The following is a 14,807-nucleotide window of genomic DNA, read 5'->3' on the forward strand; positions in this document are numbered from 1 at the left end:
TCTTTAATCTCCTCTTAAAAATTTTGTAATTAATGTGTCACACACATTAAACTATATTTATTAACAGTTTGACCCCTCCTTGAATACTGTGTGAAAAATAAATGAGATGCTGTGCCTGGAAATATAGATGTGCTGAAATATTAATGAAGGGATTTAGGAATGATCAGGCATGTCAATGTGGCTGTCTGTATGAGATATTGGAATTGTGAGGCAAAGTCTGTGTTTACTACCACTACTAAATCTATCTTAGAAATAAAAATATAAAGTCTTTAAAGGGAAAAATTAAACTAGAATGGATATCATTAACAAAGCAGTCAATTCCCTTTATTTTTAAAATTTTATGTACACATATGAATGATCTGTATAATGTACATTCAATATAGAAAGTTTTATATATTTGATAATGTATAGAACATTTCACAATTACACTAATCTCTTACATAACATCTTGACATCTGTTTTTAAATTTTTTTGCACAAGCTCCTTTTTCATTCAATTTGGTAAAGCCAGTTATATATATCAACGTGTACTGTGAGCTCTCAGGAGGTTAAATGATTGAGGAGAGGATACCAGTGAACAGCTGCAAGGACAAAACCTCAAAGTGTTCAACAATGGGAGAACAGCCAGGCAGACTTGAGGCAGGAGAGGGAGATGCCCTTCTGGGGGCTGAGTGACTTTGATTTCCCAATCTCTGCAGACTGCAGTTCAACCCCACAGTCGCACTAATTCGAAAAAACATTATAAAAACTAGGAAGAAAGCTTTGTCTTTTTGATTCACAGTCTTGTAAACAGATATAAAGGAACAAAATGTGCTTACATACATCAAGAAAAAAAATTCTTGTGTATCCACTTAGGTTGATCCACAGAGTGCTTTCTTACAACGTGATACAATTAGAATCACTGACTTTTTTCCTAAATAAAAATATATTTATAGAAAAAGGAATAACACTGTCATGAAACCAGGAGAAAGGCAGTTAAGAGTTTTCTTCAATGGATCAGCTGGAGGAATGTGGACAGGGCACTGGCCTTTCAGCGTTTATTGTCTCTCATGAAAGTTTCATGTCTGATAGCCAAGGTCACCTGCCTCATGGTCTACAGGAGGCGGCAAGTTGGACATGACTGATGAGGATGTCCCTGCAGTAAGGTAGCCAGCAACTCCAGGTCCTGCAAGAGAAAAAAAGGAAAACCTTCTAAAGAGCAGTCATGTGAGAACACGGACCTTTATGAAAATGTGAGAACCAGGTCAAGCATCCCATCACAAGGACCTGATGCAATCTATTAGGATTATCTAAGCATACAATGAAATCTTAAACACCTGCAACACCATTTTCATGGTTTGCCTTTACTATATGACAAAGTTAAAAATCATTTCAAAATTTATGCTAGACAGTAACACTGGTGAGGAAACATGGAAAAATCTTCCCTTCTCACATCTGGGAAGTTCATTAAAAAAAAAATCTTGGGCACTGAAGGATACAGCTAATGTCAAATGAGAAAAAAAAAAATGGGAAATAAACTCTGTACTTGAGTTAGCCCACTTAAAAGTCATACTTGATAAAATTCACAACAAAAACACCTCCATCTATACTTAAGTTAAACCTATTTTCATTTGGCGAAAAAAAAAAGCTACTGTAACAAATAACACCAAATGAACAAGGGTCTCTGAGAAAGATAAGGCAAACTCTGGACACCTAGTCATAGGTCAAAACATGAATGCTATGGAAAAGGTATTAGTATTTTAGTTTTATATATCTTGACTCTTAAGTCTCTAGCGCATAAAAATGCCATTATCCCAGCATTTATCAAGATGTGTCCTATGAGCATATAATGGCTTTAGCCTTCTAGTTTAACTTAAGACACTGCAGGGACATTTAATTACACCTCAGAATCATTGCACAACTGTACAAAGTATTTGTAAAAGACACTGTACTATAGCATAATACTACATACTGAGCAATATTTTTAGCTGAAATCATAGGAAACAAAGCAAACGGCTAGGGAACATTGAAGGGTTAGGACTAGAAAGGCAGAGGAAGTGGCATGCATTTAGCAAAATGGTTCTCTACCTGCTTCAGAGAGCTACACAGAAGTTAGCAAGCTGCCTGGCAGAGCGGATCTAAAGTCCGCTCCTGAGGTGAAGGGGGCTGCTGCCAGTGAGAAGGGAAGGAGAGACACCTGAGGGGAAAAAAGAAATATAAGCAGCAAGGGAAGTTGTAAGGAAGTGCAAACAGCAGAGCAGGTTGAAAGGCTAAGGTGTAATAGGGACTGAAGTAGGACAAAAGGGAACAATATAGATTCATCTTTTTTTGTTTTTTAAACCTCTTGAGCATTTGTACTGAGGATTTGAAGAAAGCAGACACTGTAGCACGTGGTTACACGCAGCCAGAGACAACTCAGACTGCATGAACTGCCACATGCCACCTGGAGTGCCCAGGCACCTGGAACTTTGAACTTAGAAAACTTAAGGATTTTCTGCCTTTTAAGGCATGGTGGGCTTACATCTTATCAACCCCTACTGTCAATTAATCAGGACACCAGGCCTTACACAGACTGCTCAGGAGAGACAGTAGGGAGATATAGGAGACACACCCCCCTGACAGGCAGAGATACACCCCATTGACAGGCAGTTCAGAGCTACAGTGCCATACCATTATATTACTTCCTGCCAATGTTCCACTCTGGACCCTAGGCAGCAGCAAGATTGCTAGGGAATAAACCCTTAATAACAACCCCCTGAACACTACAGATTGATATAGTCCCTGAGCACTTCTGATTGTGGAGTCAACTTTGTTCACATCAAACGAATTGATTATGAGACTAAATCACGAGTGCTTCATATACAAAATGCACCAAGGACATAGTTCTCAGACTACATGCTGAGGCACTCGGGCAAATTCTGGGACACCACTGAATATTTTAAATCTGGAGACACAGTGACATCTGTTGGATACCGTACAACTACTCTCAAGTTGTTTGAATGTAACTACTTAATAAAATTAATTACTATTTCTTTCGGTCTAGGGATAAAGAAAAAAAATCACTAAGCTATGAAGGCACTGTGAACTGAGAAAGTTTGGGAACCTCTGGGCTAAAATATAAACTGCGGACAATGGACCCTGAAGGATTATCCAGGGGAGATCAAATTCTAGTGCCACCATTTGCCTCTTTAGGAAAGACAGGTCAATTCCTGATATTTCTTTAAATGAAGTCTGAGATGCTCTCTCCCTCACATCTCTGGCCTCTTCCAGACATGTCTGGTTTCTAGGGGCAAGAAGCTACAGTCTGCTAGGATGGAGCAGTGTTTTCTCCAGACATGTGGGAACAAAGAGTAGGGCCTGCCAGAAATGGGGTACATGGCACACCGTGTAAGGCTGCTGGACTTAAGAGGAAGAGAAAAGATAAAAATCAACAAAGAATCCCACAGAATGGAATTGGCTACCACAATAGAGTAGTGAAAGGACCGTGGGCTTTGGTGAAAATGAACATGGGATATTCAGTGGGGAAAATTAAAAAAAAAAAAAAAAAAGGAAGCCCTGCCTCGGCAGCAGTGTCCTACTATAAACTGACACTGACCTTAGGAAATCTTTCCTAACATGGCTCCCATTGTGTAGTCTTGGACATACACAAAGACAAAAACAAAAGGTAATAAAAAACCCAATTGTGCAAAGATCTAATGAACTAGTCTGATGAGAGGCCCAAGAAACACTCCCTCTCTCCCTCTGATGACCTTAGGAAGCCAAGTTAACTATCCTATCTGCCTCTAATTAAGTAGAATAATTAAGTGTACAGTACAAAGTTCTTCATCTCCAATTCCAGCTCCTAAAAGCATCTTTGCCTTGGCCTGTTTCTCTCCCTTTCCCTGTTTTTTCTTTCTCTATTGATTTCCTACGTGAGGAAATTTGAGGATTTTCACTGCTGAAATGCTTGTCAGCACCAAGCTCTTCTAGAACCTAAGAAATGGTTAAGTAACCCAGGGCCCTGGACAGTGAGCAGATACAGCTAGTCCACACCATGGGTAAAGTTCCATCGAGGCACTTTTGATGAACATTTATCATAAGACATAACAATATGCCAGGCTAGGGAGTCAGTCCCATCTCAACTTATCAACACTGAGTAATCTGGCCTAGAATATTTTAATTTTTATTCCAAACTCTGAGCATGTGACTGAATGACATTTCCTCAGCAGCCAGGAAGAAAATCATAAATGTATTCTTGGTCATTCCAATCTTATTTTGAAATAGTAATTAGCTTTATCTCCATCTCCTAAGTAAGTCCACGTATCAGAAGAAAGGGCTGACGATGACTTGTGTTCTCACAGTACCTTATTTTATTTGCAAACTGATTAGAGAGGCGCTTGGTACAATCTGAATCTTCTCAAGACTGAAGGAAGGATGGAGTAAATTTAAAATTCCAATTCAATACAACATTGTATACACTCCATGGAGTTTCACATAATGAGCTCTTATCATTATTAGTAGTACTTGCCCCCTTTATCAAACAATGACACGCAACATATCAACAGAAAAGTTCAAACACAAAAATAATTGGTAACCCGAGCAATAAATAAACATCAGTTCAACTGGCAGTACTTTCACAACAAAAGAACATACCAGCTTGATGATGCACTATGAACCGGACAGTTTGGGGGCCAACACAGCTCAGAACTAGTCCAGATTGTCCTGTGTTGACTGATATGACTGCAGGCTTCAGCAATGATGTTCATAATAGACACTGTAACCCGAGGCCCTTTCCAGGGTGGGATTTATACCACCCTCCACTTTGATGGCTTTATTAGAATTTCTGCCTCTTGAGCTGGACCAAGGATGTGAAAAAATTCACAAACCGAAGCCTTAAACCTTCACTCTCTACAGCTCATCAAAGCTGCTTCCCACAACTCATTCAGAAGCCACGACAAGGATCCCAGTAAAAAGAAAGGCAAGAGAGAAATCTTTTTAATCCCTGAAATTTTTCTATAATATTATGAAATCCGAGTGGGGCTGAGGACCCAAATGATTTTGAAAGAAACTCTAGGTCTCTAAAGATAAATCCCTCTCTCTTCTGTATTCTAACCACAGACCACTTGACCCACAGCTGTTAGTACATCAAGGACCACCTGCAGTCTTTTATTCCATTCAGTAAGGTCAATGGATGTGAAGGTCACTCAAGGACAAAAGAATTAGATGATGCCTTCCTAGGGATGCTTATAACCTACATATCTCCCTATTCTTCAAGGTCAAATTTTAAGTAAGTTTACTCTGAGCTAGAAAAAAACAAGGCAGATTTTTCAATCATACAATTCTTACATACAAAAAAGGTGGCATTGTGTAAACTTTCTGGGCAGAATTTAAAGAAATAAAGTTCTTGGTGTGTCTATGAGATCATACTCCTACTTAGAAGCTGAGCTTGAAAGATCTGGAAGAGACTAAGCATATTCTAGGTATCTCTCTCCATAGTCAACATAGGGCAGGTGATGGGAAAGTGAGAAGGGAGACCTATGGTACTCTACTCTTATGTACACACATGGCTGGCAGTCACAGCACCCCATGTTTGTAAACTCTACAGCTCTGATTATAAATTTGAGTGGATTAATATTAAAGAGGCCACAGTGGAGAAGAAAGCAGTAATGTCACAATCAATTCTAAAATTAAAACCATGCAAACTTTCTCCAAAGTCCCTATTTTGGATTATTCAAGATTTAGTCTTCAGGATTTATAAATTTCTATACTAGCGATGAGGATTATTAAAACAATCACACTGGTACGAGAAATACTGGGTAGTAATTTTTTCTCTTAATTTACCTACATCATCTCTGGTTAGAGGAGGTTGCAGGGCTGACATTTTAAAAAATACATTATAATTTCAGGCAATGGCAAGAACTACTTAATATTCCTACAGTTAATTTCAAACTAAAAACTTTAATACCAAAGACTATATTTCATTTTTCAGCATTTAGTAGTTTAATGCTATGACCTTCTTTTTAAACAGAAGCCAATATGAAAATGAGTATTTCAGAATTATTATGTTAAAATACATGTGCCAAATGGACAAATATCTGGAGCTTCTTTTGACCCCCAGGCAGCAAAACATCCTTTCCTTCATGGCACCCATATATTTCCTCCCATGAGAATACAAGCCTTAAATATTTAACAAAATTACAGATTAATCACTGGTAACTTAGAAGAAAAAATATCTGACATGTGAGCGTGCACAGGTAGAACTTCAATCTATTAATCTGACAGAATGGAATGATGCTATCATGTTTCTGATACTGATAATTCTGAGTAAATACTTCTCCAATCTTTATATGCATGTTCAAGATAAACATTTTAATACAGCCATACCCAAAATATTAAGTATGACATTCTGGATTAGCTGGGTTAAAATCTGATCAGGGTCCGCTTTGCAGTCAGCATACATTCAACACCACAACAGTCCGTATGTTGTCTGGGCTAGAATCAGGGGTCCAATGCATGTCCATGAAATCTCCAAGATGGGTAGTTTTAATAGGAATCTAGGAAAACTCTCTAAATGCTGTTTTCAGTCTAGACAGGGCAAAAGGAAGGTCCATATGGCTACTGCCATATGTCTTAGGAAAGAGAATTGGGTGTGCTTTGGTTTACCTGTGAGGTATCCTGCTGTTTGTGACTCAGAAATAAACAAATCATGTTTCTGATCTTTGAAGGCACTCCAGACTGAAGAACGAGACAGGATTTCATTCACCTGGGGAAGTAAAACAAACTCTTTGAACATAAACAAACTGGATGTTGGTAGATTAGATTAAAAAGAAAAAGCAAACTTCAAGACAAACCAAAGAGGCCAACTCAGGAAAGGGGCAAAGATGAACCGAGACCTCATCACGTTCATCAAACATTCTACACCAGGCAGATCTCATTAAACCAGACCCAAAGAAATGCCTAACTCAGTCTTCCTTCTAAACTTGGACTCGACTATTCAGACTTATTGGTTTGTATGTAATTTGGGCAGTAAGATATTCATGTGATAGTAACAACTGGCTGACTGTGGTGTCGGCTCATGAAGTATTTCTGAGGAAGCGATTTGGGGACAAAATATTGCAAAATTCAAGCTAAAACTTAAAGCACTCTTTCAAACTATGGATGTGACCTGTTAGAAGGAATCAGTGAACTAAAATAGACAGGACTGGGTGAATTTAATTCATATGACCATTATATCTACTACTGTGGCCAAGAAATACCCTAGAAGAAATCCTCAGAGTCAACAAAGAGTCTGAAATGCAGTACTTGGGTGCAATTTCAACAACAGAACCTGAACCTGGTTCGTTTCCAAGACAAAATATTTAACATCACAGTAATTTAAATCTATGTCCCAACTGCTGATGCCAAAGAAGCTAAAACTGAGTGGTTCTATGAAGACCTAGAATACTTCCTAGAACTACTAATAATACCCCCAAAAAGATGTCCTTTTCATCATAAGGGATTCGAATGCAAAAGTAGGAAGTCAAGGGATACCTGGAATAACAGGCAAGTTTGGCCTTGGGGTACAAAATGAAGTAGGGCAAAGGCTAACAGTTTTGTCAAGAGAACATGCTGGTCACAGCAAACATGCTTTTCCAATAACCCGAGAGACGACTCTACACATGGACATCACTAGATGGTCATTACAAAAATCAGAATGATTATGTTCTTTGCAACCAAGGATGGAGATGCTCAACACAGTCAGTCAAAACAAGACCTAGAAGTCACTGTGGTTCAAAGTATCAGATACTTTTTGCAAAATTCAGGCTGAAATTGAGGAAAATTACTAGGCCATTCAGGATGCCCAAAGAACTATGAATGGAAGTTCATAACATTGTACAGGAGGCAGGGACCAAAACCATCCCAAAGAAAAAGAAATCTAAGAAGGCAAAATGGTTGTTGGATGAAGCTTCACAAGTAGCTGAGGAAAGGAGAGAAGTGAAAGGCAAAGGAGGAAGGGACAGACATGCACAACTGAATGCAGAGTTCCAGAGAATAGCAACAAGAGATAAGAAGGCCTTTTTCAATGAACAATGCAAAGAAATAGAGGGGAAAAAATAGAATGGGGAAGCCTAGAGAGCTCTTCAAGAAAACTGGAGGTATCAAGGGAATATTTCTTTTTTTTTTTTTTTTTTTTTTTTTTTAATTTTAAAATCTTTAATTTTTACATGTGTTCCCAAACATGAACCCCCCTCCCACCTCCCTCCCCATAACATCTCAGTGAGTCATCCCCATGCACCAACCCCAAGCATGCTGTATCCTGCGTCAGACATAGACTGGCAATTCAATTCTTACATGATAGTATACATGATAGAATGCCATTCTCCAAAATCATCCCACCCTCTCCCTCTCCCTCTGAGTCCAAAAGTCCGTTATACACAGCTGTGTCTTTTTTCCTGTCTTGCATACAGGGTCGTCATTGCCATCTTTCTAAATTCCATATATATGTGTTAGTATACTGTATTGGTGTTTTTCTTTCTGGCTTACTTCACTCTGTATAATCGGCTCCAGTTTCATCCATCTCGACAGAACTGATTCAAATGTATTCTTTTTAATGGCTGAGTAATACTCCATTGTGTATATGTACCACAGCTTTCTTATCCATTCATCTGCTGATGGACATCTAGGTTGTTTCCATGTCCTGGCTATTATAAACAGTGCTGCGATGAACATTGGGGTACATGTGTCTCTTTCAATTCTGGTTTCCTCCGTGTGTATGCCCAGCAGTGGGATTGCTGGGTCATAAGGTAGTTGTATTTGCAATTTTTTAAGGAATCTCCACACTGTTCTCCATAGTGGCTGTACTAGTTTGCACTCCCACCAACAGTGTAGGAGGGTTCCCTTTTCTCCACACCCTCTCCAGCATTTATTGCTTGCAGATTTTTGGATCGCAGCCATTCTGACTGGTGTGAAGTGGTACCTCATTGTGGTTTTGATTTGCATTTCTCTGATAATGAGTGATGTTGAGCATCTTTTCATGTGTTTGTTAGCCATCTGTATGTCTTCTTTGGAGAAATGTCTATTTAGTTCTTTGGCCCATTTTTTGATTGGGTCGTTTATTTTTCTGGAATTGAGCTGCATAAGTTGCTTGTATATTTTTGAGATTAGTTGTTTGTCAGTTGCTTCATTTGCTATTATTTTCTCCCATTCAGAAGGCTGTCTTTTCACCTTGCTTATAGTTTCCTTTGTTGTGCAGAAGCTTTTAATTTTAATTAGATCCCATTTATTTATTTTTGCTTTTATTTCCAGAATTCTGGGAGGTGGATCATAGAGGATCCTGCTGTGATGTATGTCTGAGAGTGTTTTGCCTATGTTCTCCTCTAGGAGTTTTATAGTTTCTGGTCTTACATTTAGATCTTTAATCCATTTTGAGTTTATTTTTGTGTGCGGTGTTAGAAAGTGATCTAGTTTCATTCTTTTACAAGTGGTTGACCAGTTTTCCCAGCACCACTTGTTAAAGAGATTGTCTTTACTCCATTGTATATTCTTGCCTCCTTTGTCAAAGATAAGGTGTCCATATGTGTGTGGATTTATCTCTGGGCTTTCTGTTTTGTTCCATTGATCTATATGTCTGTCTTTATGCCAGTACCATACTGTTTTGATGACTGTGGCTTTGTAGTATAGCCTGAAGTCAGGCAAGTTGATTCCTCCAGTTCCATTCTTCTTTCTCAAGATTGCTTTGGCAATTCGAGGTTTTTTGTATTTCCATACAAATCTTGAAATTATTTGTTCTAGTTCTGTGAAAAATATGGCTGGTAGCTTGATAGGGATTGCATTGAATTTGTAAATTGCTTTGGGTAGTATACTCATTTTCACTATATTGATTCTTCCAATCCATGAACACGGTATATTTCCCCATCTATTAGTGTCCTCTTTGATTTCTTTCATCAGTGTTTTATAGTTTTCTATATATAGGTCTTTAGTTTCTTTGGGTAGATATATTCCTAAGTATTTTATTCTTTTCGTTGCAATGGTGAATGGAATTGTTTCCTTAATTTCTTTTTCTACTTTCTCATTATTAGTGTATAGGAATGCAAGGGATTTCTGTGTGTTGATTTTATATCCTGCAACTTTACTATATTCATTGATGAGCTCTAGTAGTTTTCTGGTGGAGTCTTTAGGGTTTTCCATGTAGAGGATCATGTCGTCTGCAAACAGTGAGAGTTTTACTTCTTCTTTTCCAATTTGGATTCCTTTGATTTCTTTTTCTGCTCTGATTGCTGTGGCCAAAACTTCCAGAACTATGTTGAATAGTAGCGGTGAAAGTGGACACCCTTGTCTTGTTCCTGACTTTAGGGGAAATGCTTTCAATTTTTCACCATTGAGGATAATGTTTGCTGTGGGTTTGTCATATATAGCTTTTATTATGTTGAGGTATGTTCCTTCTATTCCTGCTTTCTGGAGAGTTTTTATCATAAATGGATGTTGAATTTTGTCAAAGGCCTTCTCTGCATCTATTGAGATAATCATATGGTTTTTATTTTTCAATTTGTTAATGTGGTGAATTACATTGATTGATTTACGGATATTGAAGAATCCTTGCATCCCTGGGATAAAGCCCACTTGGTCATGGTGTATGATCTTTTTAATGTGTTGTTGGATTCTGATTGCTAGAATTTTGTTGAGGATTTTTGCATCTATGTTCATCAGTGATATTGGCCTGTAGTTTTCTTTTTTTGTGACATCTTTGTCAGGTTTTGGTATTAGGGTGATGGTGGCCTCATAGAATGAGTTTGGAAGTTTACCTTCCTCTGCAATTTTCTGGAAGAGTTTGAGGAGGATAGGTGTTAGCTCTTCTCGAAATTTTTGGTAGAATTCAGCTGTGAAGCCGTCTGGACCTGGGCTTTTGTTTGCTGGAAGATTTCTGATTACAGTTTCAATTTCCGTGCTTGTGATGGGTCTGTTAAGATTTTCTATTTCTTCCTGGTTCAGTTTTGGAAAATTGTACTTTTCTAAGAATTTGTCCATTTCTTCCACGTTGTCCATTTTATTGGCATACAACTGCTGATAGTAGTCTCTTATGATCTTTTGTATTTCTGTGTTGTCTGTTGTGATCTCTCCATTTTCATTTCTAATTTTATTGATTTGATTTTTCTCTCTTTGCTTCTTGATGAGTCTGGCTAGTGGTTTGTCAATTTTATTTATCCTTTCAAAGAACCAGCTTTTGGCTTTGTTGATTTTTGCTATGGTCTCTTTTGTTTCTTTAGCATTTATTTCTGCCCTAATTTTTAAGATTTCTTTCCTTCTACTAACTCTGGGGTTCTCCAATTCTTCCTTTTCTAGTTGCTTTAGTTGTAGAGTTAGGTTATTTATTTGACTTTTTTCTTGTTTCTTGAGGTATGCCTGTATTGCTATGAACTTTCCTCTTAGCACTGCTTTTATAGTGTCCCACAGGTTTTGGGTTGTTGTGTTTTCATTTTCATTAGTTTCTATGCATATTTTGATTTCTTTTTTGATTTCTTCTGTGATTTGTTGGTTATTCAGAAGTGTGTTGTTCAACCTCCATATGTTGGAATTTTTAGTAGTTTTTCTCCTGTAATTGAGATCTAATCTTAATGCATTATGGTCAGAAAAGATGCTTGGAATGATTTCGATTTTTTTGAATTTATCAAGTTTAGATTTGTGGCCCAGGATGTGATCTATCCTGGAGAAGGTTCCATGAGCACTTGAAAAAAAGGTGAAATTCGTTGTTTTGGGGTGAAATGTCCTATAGATATCAATTAGGTCTAACTGATCTAATGTATCATTTAAAGTTTGCGTTTCTTTGTTAATTTTCTGTTTAGTTGATCTGTCCATAGGTGTGAGTGGGGTATTAAAGTCTCCCACTATTATTGTGTTATTGTTGATTTCCCCTTTCATACTTGTTAGCATTTGTCTTACATATTGCGGTGCTCCTATATTGGGTGCATATATATTTATAATTGTTATATCTTCTTCTTGGATTGATCCTTTGATCATTATGTAGTGGCCTTCTTTGTCTCTTTTCACAGCCTTTGTTTTAAAGTCTATTTTATCGGATATGAGTATTGCCACTCCTGCTTTCTTTTGGTCTCTGTTTGCGTGGTATATCTTTTTCCAGCCCTTCACTTTCAGTCTGTATGTGTCCCTTGTTTTGAGGTGGGTCTCTTGTAAGCAGCATATAGAGGGGTCTTGTTTTTGTATCCATTCGGCCAGTCTTTGCCTTTTGGTTGGGGCGTTCAACCCATTTACGTTTAAGGTAATTATTGATAAGTATGATCCTGTTACCATTTACTTTATTGTTTTGGGTTCGGGTTTATACACCCTTTTTGTGTTTCCTGTCTAGAGAATATCCTTTAGAATTTGTTGGAGAGCTGGTTTGGTGTTGCTGAATTCTCTCAGCTTTTGCTTGTCTGTAAAGCTTTTGATTTCTCCTTCATATTTGAATGAGATCCTTGCTGGGTACAGTAATCTGGGCTGTAGGTTATTGTCTTTCATCACTTTAAGTATGTCTTGCCATTCCCTCCTGGCCTGAAGAGTTTCTATTGAAAGATCAGCTGTTATCCTTATGGGAATCCCCTTGTGTGTTATTTGTTGTTTTTCCCTTGCTGCTTTTAATATTTGTTCTTTGTGTTTGATCTTTGTTAATTTGATTAATATGTGTCTTGGGGTGTTTCGCCTTGGGTTTATCCTGTTTGGAACTCTCTGTGTTTCTTGGACTTGGGAGATTATTTCCTTCCCCATTTTAGGGAAGTTTTCAACTATTATCTCCTCAAGGATTTTCTCATGATCTTTCTTTCTGTCTTCTTCTTCTGGGACTCCTATAATTCGAATGTTGGAGCGTTTCATATTGTCCTGGAGGTCTCTGAGATTGTCCTCATTTCTTTTAATTCGTTTTTCTTGTTTCCTCTCTGAATCATTTATTTCTACCATTCTATCTTCTATTTCACTAATCCTATCTTCTGCCTCCGTTATTCTACTATTTGTTGCCTCCAGAGTGTTTCTGATCTCATTTATTGCGTTATTCATTATATTTTGACTCTTTTTTATTTCTTCTAGGTCCTTGTTAAACCTTTCTTGCATCTTCTCAATCCTTGTCTCTAGGCTATTTATCTGTGATTCCATTTTGATTTCAAGATTTTGGATCATTTTCACTATCAATATTCGGAATTCCTTCTCAGGTAGATTCCCTACTTCTTCCTCTTTGGTTTGGTTTGGTGGGCAACTCTCCTGTTCCTTTACCTGCTGAGTATTCCTCTGTCTCTTCATCTTGGTTATATTGCTGCGTTTGGGGTGGCCTTTTTATATTCTGGTAATTTGTGGAGTTCCCTTTATTATGGAGCTTCCTCACTGTGGGTGGGGTTCTATCAATGGCTTGTCAAGGTTTCCTGGTTAGGGAGGCTTGTGTTGGAGTTCTGGTGGGTGGAGCTGGGTTTCTTCTCTCTGGAGTGCAGTGGAGTGACCAGTAATGGGTTATGAGACATCAAAGGTTTTGGAATAATTTTGAGCTGCCTGTATATTGAAGCTCAGGGGAGTGTTCCTGTGTTGCTGGAGAATTTGAGTGGTATGTCTTGTTTTGGAACTTGATGGCCCTTGGGTGGAGCTTGGTTTCAGTGTAGGTATGAAGGCATTTGATGAGCTCCTATTGCTTAATGTTCCGTGAATTCAAGAGTTCTCTAATGTTTTCAGGCTTTGGATTTAAGCCTCCTGCTTCTGGTCTTCAGTTTTATTTTTACAGTAGCCTCTAGACTTCTCCATCTATACAGCACCGATGATAAAACATCTAGGTTAAAGACGAAAAGTTTCTCCGCATTGAGGGACACTCAGAGAGGTTCACTGAGTTACAAGGAGAAGAGAAGATGGAGCGGGTAGTTAGAGGTAACTGGAATGAGATGTGGTGAGATCAAAAGAGGAGAGAGCAAGCTAGCCAGTAGTCACTTTCTTATGTGCGCTCTATAGTCTGGACCGCTCAGAGGTATTTACGGAGTTATACGGGGAAGAGGAGAGGGAGGAAGTAGACAGAGGTGACCAGGAGGATAAGAGAGAGGAATGAGAAGGAGAGAGACAAATCCTGCCAGTAATCAGTTCCTTAGGTGTTCTCCACCGTCTGGAACACACAGAGATTCACAGAGTTGGATAGAGAAGAGATGGGGGAGAAAAGAGACAGAGGCCACCTGGTGGAGAAAAAGGAGAGTCCAAAGGAGAAGAGAGTGGTCAAGCCTGTAATCTCGCTCTCAGGTAAACTTGGGTAGTGAAGTTTGGGTTTTTAAATGTACGAAATTGACAACAAAAACCCTAAGAGCAAAGATTAAAAATCTAGAGTAGAGGTTGGACTGTTTTTGAAGACAATGGTCTGCTTTTCCGGTTGCCTGATGTCCTCTGCCAGCCTACAGAAGTTGTTTTGTGGAGTTTGCTCGGCGTTGAAATGTTCTTTTGAGGAATTTGTGAGGGAGAAAGTGGTCTTCCCGTCCTATTCCTCCGCCATCTTTATGCTCCTTCCACTCCAGTCTACCAGACCCTGGATTCTCCATCAAGATATTTTTAAAGCAAGAAGAACATGGGCTGCCCTGGGCTGCACCCGGCTCCCAGATGCAAAATGATCTCCTGGGAAGGGAGGAACTGACTGTGCTGTTTCTGCATGCAGCCCCTCCTTCTGTCTATAAAAGCTCTTGCCCCACTGGCTGCCAGTCAGGAGGAGTCAGCCTTCGAACAGATGTCCACCCTCCCCTCCACAGTCGCCAGCATCTGAAACAAAGCAAACTTTCCCTTCCACCAATCTGTCCTGTTTATTGGCTTCTGGGGGACAAACAGCCGAATCCCACCTCAAGGGAATATTTCATGCAAGGATGGGCACAA

General features: G+C 38.7%; 1 protein-coding gene across 1 annotated transcript in view; it reads right to left on the reverse strand.

Annotated features, from left to right (window-relative positions):
* Positions 1 to 337: 337 nt before the first annotated feature.
* DNAJC13 (DnaJ heat shock protein family (Hsp40) member C13) overlaps positions 338 to 14,807 on the reverse strand; it is a 140,611-nt gene continuing 126,141 nt past the window's right edge. Inside the window, exons 55-56 of the mRNA XM_068980123.1 lie at positions 6,621 to 6,720; positions 338 to 1,164 (exon numbers count right to left, since the gene is read on the reverse strand). Coding sequence (XP_068836224.1) covers positions 1,058 to 1,164; positions 6,621 to 6,720 — 207 coding nt within the window. The 3' untranslated portion in view covers positions 338 to 1,057. The remainder of the gene's footprint in view (positions 1,165 to 6,620; positions 6,721 to 14,807) is intronic.

This window comes from Capricornis sumatraensis, chromosome 1 (assembly GCF_032405125.1).
Source record: "Capricornis sumatraensis isolate serow.1 chromosome 1, serow.2, whole genome shotgun sequence".
NCBI classification, from domain to species: Eukaryota; Metazoa; Chordata; class Mammalia; order Artiodactyla; family Bovidae; genus Capricornis; species Capricornis sumatraensis.